This window comes from Cyprinodon tularosa, unplaced genomic scaffold, assembly GCF_016077235.1.
Source record: "Cyprinodon tularosa strain WSP-4 unplaced genomic scaffold, ASM1607723v1 ctg126, whole genome shotgun sequence".
NCBI classification, from domain to species: Eukaryota; Metazoa; Chordata; class Actinopteri; order Cyprinodontiformes; family Cyprinodontidae; genus Cyprinodon; species Cyprinodon tularosa.
Window position 1 is genome coordinate 922,246 of NW_024038070.1, and position 15,629 is coordinate 937,874.

Sequence of the window (15,629 nt, forward strand, 5' to 3'; positions counted from 1 at the left end):
CGTTTTATATATTTTTATCATTGTACCTAACAATATCTTATGAAGTGACAAAATAATGAAAATATATCATTATAATGTTGAGAAAAGTAAAGGATATTAATTACGGTATTATAGATTGTTTTTTAGAATAACAAAATAAAGTCATATCCTTATCTAACCTCTTTTTCATATTTCATATCATGGCCATTTATTTTAAGTGATCACCAAACTCCTCGTCGTATTTTCTTATATTACATTTTGTTTTTGTTTAGAATTTATAAGTTTGAAGAAAAACTTGTGTAAAACTAAAAATGTTTGCTTTACAATATATATATATATATATATATATATATATATATATATATATATATATATATATATATATATATATATATATATATATATATATATATATATATATATATAAAGTATAGCACTGTGCTTTTAACTGCTCTCGTTAAACATAATGAAAACCTTTAAAGTTGAGATAACACAGGTCTTGAGTACACCAAGCTGGTATATCTTCATACTGGTCCTTTAGTTCCAATCTTGCTGTTCTGCTCATTGGTCTAACAAGAGACATTAAAGAGTTGGACAACATGTTCAGAGTATCTTTATTAATATGTTGTGAGATTTAACTCTTTTTTTTTTTTTTTTAAGATTTTTATCTGTTGGGGGTCTTTCATAAATATTTTCCATACAGCTGATTGAGGAACGAATGCTGCCGATTCCAGAGCTAATTTCAGACTGTCCCAGTCGGTTAGTCAGCCATCCAAAAATGTAGTCATGAGTTTGTTGATTCCGGAACCGTGTAAAAGCTGCCACACTCTGAGGAACCATCTTCTCCCACTGAAAGAGAAGATGACGTTTGTTGTTCTAAACAACAGTGGATGTAAACAACCATTTGTTAAAACACAGTAGTGAATTGTTCAATTTAAACTTACGGTCTGAAATGTGAAAGTCATCCATACTCTGTGCTATTGTTGAAAAAGGCCCTGTTGGTTCTTCTGCTTCCTTTGCTAAAGCTTTCATCACTCTTTCTATCAACTTCTGTTCCCTTTTTCTCCATTCCTCTTGTTTCTGTATTGTTCGCCAAGGAAGTTTCTGACTGATTTTCTTTTTGGTTTTGGATGTAAAGCTTTCCCCGTTTTGTTTGACCATAACTGTGATTTGTTTAAACAGCTCTTTGACTTGATCAGGATCATCATAGCGTCTGGGGTTTAGAACATGGTATCTGTTCCCACATTTCTCCAAAAGCTCTTGGATCACCTTTCCCTCTCTGACGATGTAGTTCTCTACAGGACAATCGTTGAGCCAGTATCCCCAGGTAAACAGCACCATGCAGTGTCTCCACACTCTCTCTGTTAATGGCATCAAGACCTCCAACAGAGCTTCCAGGTCTTTCTCTTTGAAAGCTCTAAAGATCGGAACAACCAAGAGGAAAATATGAGGTCCAGGAGAACACATGGAGACACCATGGAGAACTTCCTCTTTGATCCAGTCAGGTGGTGATGGATCTGAGAACCAGCCTGGTGTTTCCACAACTGAGACTTTCACTCCATCAAAGTCTCCCTCGTGTTTTACACATGTTTCAGATCTCTGATCCTGGTAGCTCTGGAAATAAATGATAAAATAGAAAATATAGTTTAGGAAAGGTTCTACTCTAAGTACATCTTCAGTGTGGATGTGTGATAAGTATTTTGCTTAATTAGCATGTTGGGTTACCTTTTCCAACCAAGCTCTAAATAAAGTTTTCTTAAAATTATACTTGGAAAGGATCAGATTTCCAACTTCACTCTTTCCTGAACATTTCTGCCCAACAAGAATAATCCTGATCCCAGTGAGTACAGGTGCTGGTCATAAAATTAGAATATCATGAAAAAGTAGATTGATTTCAGTAATTCCATTTAAAAAGTGAAACTTGTATATTATATTCATACATTACATACAAACTCATATATTTCAGATGTTTATTTTGTTTAATTTTGATGATTACAGATGACAACAAATGAAAATCTCAAATTCATCATATCAGAAAATTAGAATATTACTGAAGACCAATAAAAACAAAGGATTTATAGAAATGTTGGCCAACTGAAAAGTATGAACATGAAAAGTATGAGCATGTACAGCACTCAGTATTTAGTTGGGCCTCCTTTGGCCTGTATTACTGCAGCAATGCGGCGTGGCATGGAGTCGATCAGTCTGTGGCACTGCTCAGGTGTTATGATAGCCCAGGTTGCTCTAATAGTGGCTTTTAGCTCTTCTGAATTGTTGGGTCTGGTGTATTGCATCTTCTTCTTCACAATACCCCATAGATTTTCTATGGGGTTAAGGTCAGGAGAGTTTGCTGGCCAATTAAGAACAGGGATACCATGGTCCTTCAACCAGGTACTGGTAGCTTTGGCACTGTGTGCAGGTGCCAAGTCCTGTTGGAAAATGAAATCTGCATCTCCAAAAAGTTGGTCAGCTGCAGGAAGCATGAAGTGCTCTAAAACTTCCTGGTATGTGGCTGCGTTGACCCTGGACCTCAGAAAACACAATGGACCAACACCAGCAGATGACATGGCACCCCAAACCATCACTGACTGTGGAAACTTTACACTGGACTTCAAGCAACGTGGATGAAGTGCCTCTCTTCTTTTCCTCCAGACTCTGGGACCTTGATTTCCAAAGGAAATGCAAAATTTACTTTCATCAGAGAACATGACTTTGGACCACTCACCAGCAGTCCAGTCCTGTTTCTCTTTAGACGCTTCTGACGCTGTCTGTGGTTCAAGAGTGGCTTGACACAAGGAATGCGACAGCAGAAACCCATGTCTTTCATACGTCTGTGTGTGGTGGTTCTTGAAGCACTCACTCCAGCTGCAGTCCACTCTTTGTGAATCTCCCCCACATTTTTGAATGGGTTTTGTTTCACAATCCTCTCCAGGGTGCGGTTATCTCTCTTGCTTGTACACTTTTTTCGACCACATCTTTTCCTTCCCTTCGCCTCTCTATTAATGTGCTTGGACACTGAGCTCTGTGAACAGCCAGCCTCTTTAGCGATGACCTTTTGTGTCTTGCCCTCCTTGTGCAAGGTGTCGATGGTCGTCTTTTGGACAACTGTCAAGTCAGCAGTCTTCCCCATGATTGTGTAGCCTATAGAACTAGACTGAAAGACCATTTAAAGGCTTTTGCAGGTGGTTTGAGTTAATTAGCTGATTAGAGTGTGGCACCAGGGGCCATCAATTTTGAACCTTTTCACAATATTCTAATTTTCTGATATGATGAATTTGAGATTTTCATTTGTTGTCATTTGTAATCATCAAAATTAAACAAAATAAACATCTGAAATATATGAGTTTGTATGTAATGTATGAATATAATATACAAGTTTCACTTTTTAAATGGAATTACTGAAATCAATCAACTTTTTCATGATATTCTAATTTTATGACCAGCACCTGTAGATGTCTCTCACCTGTGAAACAGCCATAAAAGGTCATTTCCTTCAGTCATTAAACATTAATTTAGAATGACATCATTTTTATATTTCTTTCTTACCTCCATACAGCTCCTTTAGTACTCTCAATTGTCTCTCCTTGATCTTCTTCAACCTAATAGCCATCTTGTCTCCAGCCTCTTTCTCAGCTTCTATCTGTGCTGCTCGACCCAGATCCACCTTATAATAAGGATCTTCATTTCCTGTCCACATTTCTTCAATCTTCTCAATGAGCTCCTTCGCCTGAGTCTTATCACTGTCATCCTTGTTGTTCAGGGCATGATACCTGTTCTCACACCTGTTCACTATCCACTGCAGACCTTCATCACTTTTCATTCGCTCCTCCACAGTCTTCACTCCTAACCAGTCTCTTGCAGTAAACAGAACAATTGTGTGTTTCCAGATTTCTTCTCTAAACATACTCATGTGTTCCTGGACAACAGTAAGATATGGAGCGTTGATATATATTATCAAAGGAATAACCAGCAGAACAGTATGTGGTCCTGGAGCACAGAGATTCACACTCTTCTCTATTTCCAATTTGTCCATCTCATTGGTGTCCTGAAGGCTGTGGGTGTAGAACCACCCGGGAGAATCTACCACCATGAGACGCGTTCCTTCAAACACACTGTGGCTTATTTTGGTGCATGTGGTTGCTCTTTGTTTTATTTTAGTTACATCAAATGCATTTTTTCCTAGTATGGTGTTTCCCGATGAGCTTTTACCAGAACTGGCACCACGAATCATCACTATTCTTAAATGGTTTGGAGGGACATTTATACCTAAACCAACAAAACAAAAGGAGAAATGAACATATTCTGTAGTTTTATCGATAAAAAAAAAATCAGGAAGCCAGTTTGCCTGGCTATAATGTCCTATTTAAAATTTAATAATGTCTGTATAAAAATGCATTCATGAGGAAAAAGTTTAAAGGTTTTTGTTATGTTTTCTGACCTGAGTTGGAAATATAATCTGAAGCAGCCATTTCCTCCATCACACGTCAACCTAAGTTTGTTGACTTTTCGACTTTTCTCATATTGCAAAACCTGTTTCTAAGGTAAAGCAAATAGAGCAGAGGTGGTTTTTGTTATTTTGTGGTTGGTTGGCAAAGTCAAACTTTGCAAGACAAGGCAAATTTATTTGTATAGCACAATTCAGAACAAAGACAATGCAAAGTGCTTTACATGGTTAAAATATTGGAAAATAAAACACAATCAGAGCAAGTAGAAGAAAAAAAGAAATAATAAAAAAGATGCAGAAACAAGAAAGAACATTAAAAGCAGTTGGACAAAAAAAAAAAGAACTAATGATGCCTGAGTTGAACTTTTCAACTAGAACAGTCGAAGGCGATCCTAAACAAATGTGCTTTTAGTCTTGATTTAGAGGAACTCAGGCTTTCCGCACATTTACAGTTTTCTGGAAGTTTGTTCCAGGTAAGTGGAGCAAGGGAACTAAATGCTGCTTCTCCATGTTTAGTTTCTGATCATCATCTGAAAGATAACTAGAAGAACAAGTATATTGTAGCTAAAATAAAAAATTAAAGTGTAATGAAGTGTTAAGAGAACTTTGTTTAATAAAATCCAAGCACCTATTAAATCATGAAATTTAATAATATAGCATGAACATTAAAACTGGCTTCCAAAATATGTCCAAATTGTAATTTAGAAAAGCAATAAAAAAGGATCCCTGATGATTTCTCAGAAATACTCCATATACCATATGCATCATTTTGGACAGAACCAACTTCATTAAATCAGAGAAGTAAACATATGTATTTACTCTTGTGCCTTTAGATTAATGCTGATTTAATTGCCTAACAAACTGAGCAGATACAGTGTAGTGTGACTTATATGCATTTGTGGGTTGCTCTGGTTTAAGGGTTAGTTTTTCAAAGATTTCCATAATACTTTACATTCTCTATTTACCTCTTGTCAGTCGACCTGGAAACAAGATGACAACAGGAATGAAGTTTTGGGTTATTTCAACCCAGAGCTACCAACTGTCTGCAACAAGATGGTATAAAAATTGCCATTTAACTTTTTTGGGGGCAAACTGAAATCCTCCATAGCAGGTGACTGAGGGGATAACCATTGTTTTAAAAGTTTACTTTACATATCTTGTCCCAAAACAGTTAAAATGAGGAAAAACAGAGACATCTTTACTTTCCTGACTCAAAAGATTGACTTAGAGTGTAGCCTGAAGCTTCCCTAGCGTAATAAGTGACATTACATTGGTTTCTGCAATTGTTTGACTTAAAGTACTCAATGAAAATATTTTTGGATATTTTTCTTGGAGCTAATCAGGCCATCCAATACAATATGACCAAATACAATATTATAAGGATTAAGCATTATTATTTTTTTTTTTGTGTGTTACATCATTTCTTAAAGTGAGATCAACTGTATAGGAAACAACCTGTATAGGAAAACAAATGTCAAACCTCTCAAATTTTTCCCACTTGTACAAAATCTGCCTGAAATACAATATCTTTCATAATTAAAATGCAAGTTAACATCCAGTTTTGCCTTTATAACATTAGGTTAGATAAAAGCATTTGAATTAAACATAGTCAGGCAATAAAATTGACCAAATTATTATTCAAATGGGGTCAAATTGAAAGGAAGGCTTTATGAGAAGATATCTGACCTGAGTTGAAAATATCAGCTGAAGCAGCCATATCATTTGCTTCTCTCTGCCAACCTCACCGTTTTTTTTGTCTGTTGTTCAGGACAGTAAATAGAGCAGGGGTGGAGTTTAATGAGGGATATGGTTGATTATGTCAGACATGGTCAGAGACTAGCTTCAGTTTTATGGTTGTTACACAAAGAAAATATTGAACTAAAAGTACTGTAGTTGGAAACATGTAACAATTAATTTAAAAAATGTAGGAATTTGTATGAAAAATAATGAGAACAAATTAATTATTTAATTAGCATAGCAGTCGATTAATTAAAAATTCCAAAGGCAAAGAGCACTTCATGATTTAATCATGTTACATTATTTTAAATATTTCTCTCATTAAACAGTTAATCCTTATATGACTGTCTCCTAAAATCTGATAACATACAGTAAACAGAAACATGGAAGCAAACAACTTAAAACAATAAGATTCTACATCAAAAAAGGGGTTATATATGCCATTGTTGCTGCTCCTGTCACTCAGATGTTGATTACTTCTTTCTTAAATGAAGTGACTGAAGCATCATAATGCTGACACTCCAGTTTGCTTCTTTTAATTTCAAAACTACTATAGATGACAGATGTTTGAATTATTTTGCATCACTGCTGCACATAGACTTCAATGATTATCATTTTATTAATTATTTTCCATCGTTTGAAAGTTTTTGTTCCCACATAAAATACATATAATTTCAATTTCTATATCTTTACTGGCCAAGGGTTACAATGCTGTGCAAATCTCTGGTTTTATTAAGTTTTTTTTTTTATATTCAATCCAGACCTAACGTATTGCATTAACAAATATCTAAACACATAAAAGACATCACTACAACGGGTGAAAATAGCAGTTGTGAAGCACTTTGAAATAATAAGGTCCAGAAACCATGGTAAGACTGTAGCAAAAAAGGACTGTTCCTTCTAAAATTATTGGTTTTTCCTCTCTTGTCTAAGTCTCATAAGGAAATCCAACCACAGTCGGTCAAAAATATTTCAGCGAGTTCTACAATCGCCATGGAGTAGTAAGCTTAATAACCCCTCCCTGAACCCGACCCTGGTCCAAAGACTCCATAAGAGGCTTGGCCTCTCTGGAAATAATGGTATCTTGCTTGTTATCCAATCAGGGCCCCATTCTTTCTCATTGGATGCTTCTAAACATGAAAGCTAAAGCCTCAACAGAGATTTTGCATACTTACAATCAGTGTCCTGCCACTCCAAAGTAGAGGGAACATTGTGTAAGAATGGGCTTAACAGCTGATAAAAGCACAAAATACTCATGAAATTGAGCGAATTTTTGTGAACATTTAATTCTTTAACGAATGCATTAATGTTTCAATGAGGTACTAGGATGTTTTTGCCGATAAGAAGACTTTTCTTTTGTGGTAAGAGAATTTGGTCTTTAAAGTTTGTATCCAGGGTTGGGAGGGGTTAGCTGAAATCTTTCCTGTTCAACTAGGAATCGTGAAGACGTACAATTTCGGAAGTGAAGCAAGATTGCTGCCTGTCAACCTCACTGCAGCCTGCTCTTGTCCCTCATTATGACAGCCTTCTATTTGATGGGGATGAAAGAGGATAGGATAGACATTGTTTTCTTGTATTAATGAGGGGCTTGCTGCAAACGTCCTTTAATTTAACTCTAACAGGAACAAAACTTGGACCTAAGTGATATATATCCTAATATATCCATATGACTCCCATTCTGTGTTATGTGACACATATTTGCACTTAATAAAGTCCAAATCCAGGGGAGTTTTGTATCCCAAAGTCCATGCCTCTTTTAAACTATCATATGTCTTGGACATCCGTATTTTGATTGTGTTTACAAAAGTGCTGCTGACTGGAAAGCGATAGGTTGTCTAAGGACACTTTAAGTTATGGCTGAATTCCCAAGGAAGGTAGTGTGTTTAATCTGGTGGCAAACATAAGGATGTCCTGGAGTGAGAGGTTTGTTTTACTTTTTGTTTTGTTAAAAAAAAAAAGAGTTGAGTTGAAGATATCACTGTTGTGCAACATTTTTATATTTATTGCCCCCCTCCCCTCGCAATAAAGCCACAGCTTGTTAGCCTTGAAGGGAGACAGGGAAATTGGAACTTTTTTTTTACACTTTTGGTGATTGGCAGCCAAACTGCATTGTTTCCATTCAAGCTCAGTTTACTCCATATCAGTCTTTAACCATAGATCGACTTCATAATATGCATTCAAAACTTATTAATTCAAATTTGTTTATTCAGACTTTTCAAATATTTGTTCATTCACATTTCCTGAGCAGTGATGGTCAATATCCTGCTCCAGACTCTGAACATCACCTGCTGCTGTTACCTGCAGGGCAGATTTGTGACTCTCCCACTGATGTGCTCCAACAGTGCGCAGCTGCGTCTACACTCACTCCTAGGCAGCTCTCAGTGACCATCACCTTCTTAAAATAGTTTTTTTTAGGTAAAATAATTTGTTTGTTAAGTTTTAGGGTAAAATTGCAGATAAAACAAGTTTGCTTTTGCAGCATGTGGTTTTAAGCCAGAAGCTGAGCAGAAAACACCATGTATGAACATATTTTACTCAGGATTAGTGAAATATCAGATGGGAAACCTTGCATATTTTTTAAGATCAAACTTGATTTAAGCATAAATGAACATGAACAATGACTAAGAAGAAATGTGTATGTTTGTGGAATGATTTTAACAGAGAACCAAAACAACAAAAAGGAGGTGTGCAGCAAAAATAAATTATGTTGTTGGTTAAATGAGTGGAGCATAATACTAATTTAAATTCACCAGTATATGCTCTGTAAAGTCTGAAATTTTCACCTGTTCCAACACTTCTTATTTCTGTGGCTTACACACCTTCATGTGCAAGCCACAGTGGCGTTGGATGTAGGAGTTCAAACTGCATTCGAAGGGTTGACGGTTCAAGCCCCGACTCCGACTTTCAGTGTCGTTGTGTCCTTGGGCAAGACACTTCACCTGCATTGTCTACTGATGGTGGTCAGAGGGCCCGGTGGCGCCAGTGTACGGCAGCCCCGCCTCTGTCAGTGAGCCCCAGGGCAGCTGTGGCTACAATGTAGCTTGTCACCATCAGTGTGTGAATGGGTGAATGAGTGTAGAGTAAAGCGCTTTGGTCATGTCATTTTTTTTTTTATTACCTCTGATGCAATTCCCTGTAACAGGAATAACAATACAAATATCAACAAAATTATTAAGGACAAAAATATATGGAATACATTATCAAGAGTATCAAATTTTAATTAACCTGCGTCCTTGAATATAGCTGAGTATTCTCATGTCCTTCATATCCAAGGCAGATATGATTATATGTACTAATAATTATAAACCATAATGTCCGTCCAAAGCATGTCCTTTTAGGTATCTTTATTGGACACACTAACACAGAACTTTTAAGACATCTTTCCTATCTGTCTAATCATCTAATTAGTTATTCTATGTTCCGGTCTATATGTATTCCTACAGATGACATGGGTATGCTATCCCTTTGGTGGCGTGGGGGTAGTACTACATATTACATCACTCAGGATACTACAGCAGATAAAATTATGATCTGATTAACATTATATCAGTGAATCCATGAATTAAATCAGATGGCAGTTATGATGAAAAGGTCCTTCATACAAAATGCATTACATAAAATAAACAGAACTGGGTAAATCTTAAGTTAATTTAGGTGTTAATAAACTGTGTCAGAGGAGTGATCATAGCTCTCTGCATCCGCAGTGCTGTGTCTATCTCCCTGCCAGCTCCCAGATCAGCTTCACCGATTGGTTGAAGTGACTCGTCAAGCAGTAAAAGTTAATGTTTTCCAACTACAGCAGCTGCAGCTTCTGAAGCGCATCCCGTGCATCAGATGCTCAGAAGCTCATGAGGCGCTGCTCCTGCTGCTCAAAATGAGATGTAGTAACTTTTGCTGCTCCTTGATGCGCGTTAACCATAGACTTTGCAGGTAAACTAGCTGCTTCTCTTCTCTTTGCTGCCTGCATGCTGAACATAGCATAAAACTTTTAGGAACAACAGCTGCCAGTCCCAGTGCTGCTGTCAGGTGATTCATCTCTCTCCATTAGGAACTTCTTGATGCGGTCAAGTGTTGCTTCTTTCGACCACTCTGATGCACCTGCAAATTTTAAGCCCACATCGCCTGTTACTGAAAAAGGAGATGAAATGTACGTTTAATAAAATGAATACGTATAGGAAAATTTTAAATGATTAGGTAAAAATTTACACAGTTCTGAGTTTATTCAAAGTTAATTGCTTTGATTTACATTCAGTTCTTGTACTTGTCTATTGCTTTATTAAACAGTCGTTTGTTTATCTGGAATCAGGTCCTGGGGCAGAAGTCTCAGTAGAGAGGTACAGACCTTCTTCTCTCCAGTCACCACCTCCACCAGGTATTTTGTTCCCTACAAAAAACGCTTAAAGGCTGAAATTTGGAAGCTGGTCAAAAGCTGGTCAAGTTGCATTGACGTTTCAATGCTCTGGATGCTCTGCACTCTGGATGTTTGCTGTGTTCTGTAGCTGAGAGCAGAGGTCTGTTTCAAAAATTAGGTTTACTGAAAACTGCCTCTTCTAAACCTCGAAAACAGGGAACCTGAGTTTCTCAACCTCTGTTTCTCTTGCCATAGTAACATTCTTCCCAGAGCTAACCTGGTCGGGAGCAGATTTAGGTTTTTGTTCAATAAACTCAGTTTTCTCTGACCGAGGACACTCTTGGAGCGTAGTTTGTCGTAGTTTTGTAAATACAATAAAAAAAAATAGTCTTGAGTCCGTTAGATACATCATGCTTTAAAAAGAAACATTGCATGACCTTTTGAAAAGGATCTTATTAAAGAATGATCCACATAATTCATAGAGAATTAAACATGTATAGCCAAAACTACGTTTTCAACTCAGTACCATAATACACAATTGAATATTTTTTGTCAGTAGGTTTTAACATTTTTAGTTAAAGCTACAGTGTGTAATTTTCAGCGAAATCTAGCGGTCAGACTGCAGACCGCAGCAACATGAACATCTCCCCCCGACCGCTTCTCCCCCCTAACAGTACGGCGAGCGTTACGGGACAAAATGTCTTCCACAACATCCGCATCACCTACCTTCTCAAGTGATGAGGTTTGTTTACATAGATAATTTTACAGATAGTATTTCATTAGTCTGTGTAGGGTATAGATTTCATGTAGACTTTAGATAATAAATATACCCGTTATTTTTTCTACATCGTTGTGACGTTTTGGTGAGCTGCTTTGCATGGTGATATAAACAGACGAAGTAATTGTAGTCATTAGTTTAACAGCGAGATTGTGTTCGCTGGAAGAATATATATTCCCCGTTTACAGAGTCCAAGTCTTGTTTGTGGCATGGGGGTTACAAGGCGGGGAAGAGGGAGAGGAAGAGGGCAGAGAGGCCGGGGTGGGCGTGCAGCTAGGGCCAGGCGAGGGAGGGGAGCCAGCGGGGTGAGAGCAGAGGAGGAAAGGCTTGAAGATCTCCAAAGGAGCCGGAGAGAAGTAACCGAGGTATATATCCAGAAAATTATTTTACAGAAAATTACTGAATCATTACCTGTGAAACGTCAGGGATGTTGCTGAATAAGTATACTGGAGAGTAACAGCATCATCACGCAGCATGTTATTGTTTTAGACAGGTCTGAGCATCCTGTACTCCAAAAACTGCAGTGATATTAGACAATTGTGTGTGTAGGATTAATTACCTGTCCAAGAGAAAACTGGCAACTTGAGCGTCACTTTGAAAACCTTTTTCCTCCATCAGTGACTTCCATCGTGTAAATGCCGTGCCAATGTTGATCCGTGTTTTTTGTCGTTTCTTGTCACGCTTGCGTTTATTCTCGTCGTGTTTCCGCTTCTTAGATGACGGGGGTTCGGTGCCCGCCGCTTTTCGTTGTGATACAGAGTAGGCATGATCCTCCATTCGTCTGATGTTTGGCCACACAGTGCCAAACAGTTTGCAAAGTCACTCACGCCTGCCGCCTTGTTCACCTTTCTTGTTACTGAGGCGCAGTATACCTGCTTCTTCTTCTTCTTTGGTTTCAGGCAGACTAAACGCTTCTCAGGCATAATACTGCCATCTATTGTTCAGTACCGTCTCAGTTAATCTCTCTCAACTTGCCGTAATTATTTTCGAGCGTAATGGGCGATCTCGCAATCGCTAGTTTGTTGGCTCTGCGCTGCCGTAGCGCAAAGATGTCTGCCTCCATGGCTGCGAGACCCGCTCCTATGTAATTATAAATAACGAATTCTAAGGCAACGCAAATATTAAGGTTAAGAGGCTGAGCTCGTAGATGATGATAAATAACATAGTTATGTATAATATATTAAATTTCTGACTTTATATGCCTGTAATTATTACACACTGTAGCTTTAACCTAAGTATTTATAAATTGTTTTGCCATAGTTTTGTTGTGTAGTAGCCCACATAACAATCCATTCTTGTTGCTTTTTTTTTTTTTTTTTTTTTTTTTTTTTTTTAAACCTTTGGAGTTTACCCCCTGCAGACAGCTCTGAAGAAGTGTTAACAGCTTGCATGTGGTGTCTGTCTCCCCCAAAAAACCCTGTATCAGCTTTTATGATTCGTTGATGCCCCGGCATCCAGTGGCAAAAGCTCAATTTTCTGAACTCCAGTATCGAACACTCAGATCCTTGAATGCTCAGACGGCAGAACAATCGGACATCAAGCTGTACGCTAACAATGAGTGGTACATTAAATCGCTGATCCATACCATCCGGATCTTTAGCACAGACATTGGGATGTCATGCGGACTAGAGAAGTGTGGTTGGATGGTAACAACAGAGAGGGAGGCATATAGCCTCTCTTATTAGGGTTACTTAAGTATTAACATTCTAATAGGGTTTTTCAAAAAATAAAAATTCTTTAAAGACCTTGCGAATTGAAGTTTTTCCCATTATTTGATTCATAATATGTCTAAAAAAAACATTTTAAATTTTTACCATGCCCCTAGAGGGTGGCACATTGGCCCTCACCATAGGTCCCATTTACAGCTTTTTGCTTGTTTTAGTGATTTGAGATATGTTTAACAACCTGACCTATGCCCATCATAAGTAAAAGTTATTGCAGGTATTTTCATCTGATTTTTTTTCACATCATTCTATCTATTCTATATTTCTTCACAGATTAATAGCAAGTAATTCCGACATCCACCAAGCCTCTGAATATATGTGCCGTTTTCAGCTTTTTTGCTAGATATGAATAGATAGAATGATGTAAAAAAAAGGTATGTCCTGACCTTCACCATACGACATTTTATGTAAGTTGTTCTATAATGACCAAATCATAATATATCAGAAGAACTCTCGCATATGCCTTTTATTCTGTTCGTAATACAAATATGTGTGAAAATGTTTTGCTATGATTCAATTTCAGTTGTTATCTGTCCTTTCAATGTCATCTGGGCAAAAGGGTTCAAGTTGGTACATGGTTTCTTTACACTGATTGTCAAGTGTGTTCATGTTAAGCTTGCTACTTTCACACAACTGTCTATAGTTCCTTTTTCCCCAATTTCTAATAACATGCAGTTCCAAAGAGCTCTGCATGTCAGCTTTGATTATTGTATCAATAGAAAAGGCAGAGGTGTTTCTAGTTGTGTGTGAGATGAATTGAAGGCTAGAAATCAGATTATTCAAGAATTTGAATCTCCTTTAAATTAATAAAAATGTGGATTGGATTAATTATCTACTCTGCAAGCAACAACGATTCATAAATGTTACCCATGATGCATTATCTAGAATCACTGAACAACTGTCAGCCATAAAACCAACCTTCAGGCAGAACAGAATTGCTTTAGATATGCTGATAGGGGAGGAGTATGTGCACTTTCATAACGGTGGATGAGGTTTTTTTGGGAAGATGACCTGATTCCTATTCATGGTGCAGCTTAAATTCAAAAAGGGCTTATTTGCTCATATTTTCTTTGAGGGCATCCATCTCTTTATATTGTTTTATAATTTTCACACTTTTCTGTTTTTTATTTTAATTTTTCCTTTTTTTTATATGTTGGTTTGTTACTATAGATCATTGCCTGTCTATTTCCTTTTTTGCTTTATTTGCGTTCTTGTTGCTTGATCAATAAACTGCATCATATATATATATATATATATATATATATATATATATATATATATATATATATATATATATATATATATATATATATATATATATATATATATATATATATATATATATATATATATTATGTATTTCTTTTTAAATGCTTTTCTTTTATAGTACTTCGAGGTCTTTTTGATGAAAAGTGCAGTATATATTAAATCTGTTATTATTATTATTATTATTATTATTATTATTATTATTATTATTATTATTATTATTATTATTATTATTATTATTATTATTATTATTATTATTATTATTATATAGCTGAAAACACATGATTATACTCGCAATTCTTTGTCACATTAATCCCCTATTGAACCCCCAGATTCCACATACTCCGTCTTTCGTGGAAAATCAATGAGAGCTGTTCCACATCCACCGCTACTCCTCCGCACGTCTCCGTCCACGTACGTCTTCTCCCTCCGTCACCGACAAATTACGGAGCCGAGCTATTTTTTGCTCCGCTCCGGTCCGGCCAGGTCAAGATCCGCAATTGCAATCGCACCAAACAGGAAAAAGAACATCGACAAATTCCGGTTCGTCAAATTAAAATATAGTAGCAACAGATTGGTGAATAGATAGCACAATTCCTATAAATATCTAAAAAAAAAAAAAAAAAAAAAAAAAACTAACACCGTTTATTTAAATGATTGGATCCAAACTATTGGTTATTCACCAACGAGGAAGCAGATTTCTCATCTCCATCAAAATATTTATTTTATACCGAGGGACTTAAAGTTTAATCAAATCCATTCAAAAGAAGCTTCTTATTACAGGAATGAAAAGAGATGCTTAGTTGTAGAGAACAAGTTCATAAAAAAAAAAAAAGCAGTTTTGAATTATCCTTATCTCTGTTACAAAAATCTACAAATATATATATATATATATATTTGGGCAGAAACTGAACATATGCTGGATGATGGTGGGATTTTTTTAATATGTCATATTAAATTAAGCGCTCACAGGGTTCATACAGGAATGAGTGACTCTAATTTAATGCTATTTTAATGCTATTAGAAATGATTTTAATGCCATCATCAAGAACCATGTACACAAGTTATTAGTGTACATGAAATATGAAGGATCTGTAAGCAGAGTTCCTTGACTCCTGTATGTATGTAAACACACACACACACACACACATATATACGTATATATATTCTCTAGCTTTTTCTCCGCCTCGAGCTTCCTTTCCGAACATACGGCTTTATAAACAGTTCCACGCAAATTAATAGCGATATAATATCTGACGAAATTGTTTTTAGAAGCATTTTTATTAAAGAATCATAAATGCAACGATAAACATATTTAATTAATTTTAGTGCCAATTAAGGCCTTGATTA

General features: G+C 36.5%; 1 protein-coding gene across 1 annotated transcript; it reads right to left on the reverse strand.

Moving 5' to 3' along the window:
- Positions 1-618: 618 nt before the first annotated feature.
- Positions 619-6,157, reverse strand: LOC119777705 (GTPase IMAP family member 8-like). The gene is made up of 8 exons (XM_038276699.1): positions 6,110-6,157; positions 5,389-5,466; positions 4,418-4,515; positions 3,526-4,245; positions 3,431-3,442; positions 1,705-1,826; positions 924-1,593; positions 619-828 (listed from the first exon to the last, which is right to left on the reverse strand). Exons 3-8 carry the CDS (start codon positions 4,455-4,457, stop codon positions 764-766), a joined length of 1,629 nt encoding a protein of 542 aa, XP_038132627.1. The 5' UTR covers positions 4,458-4,515; positions 5,389-5,466; positions 6,110-6,157; the 3' UTR covers positions 619-763.
- Positions 6,158-15,629: the final 9,472 nt, after the last annotated feature.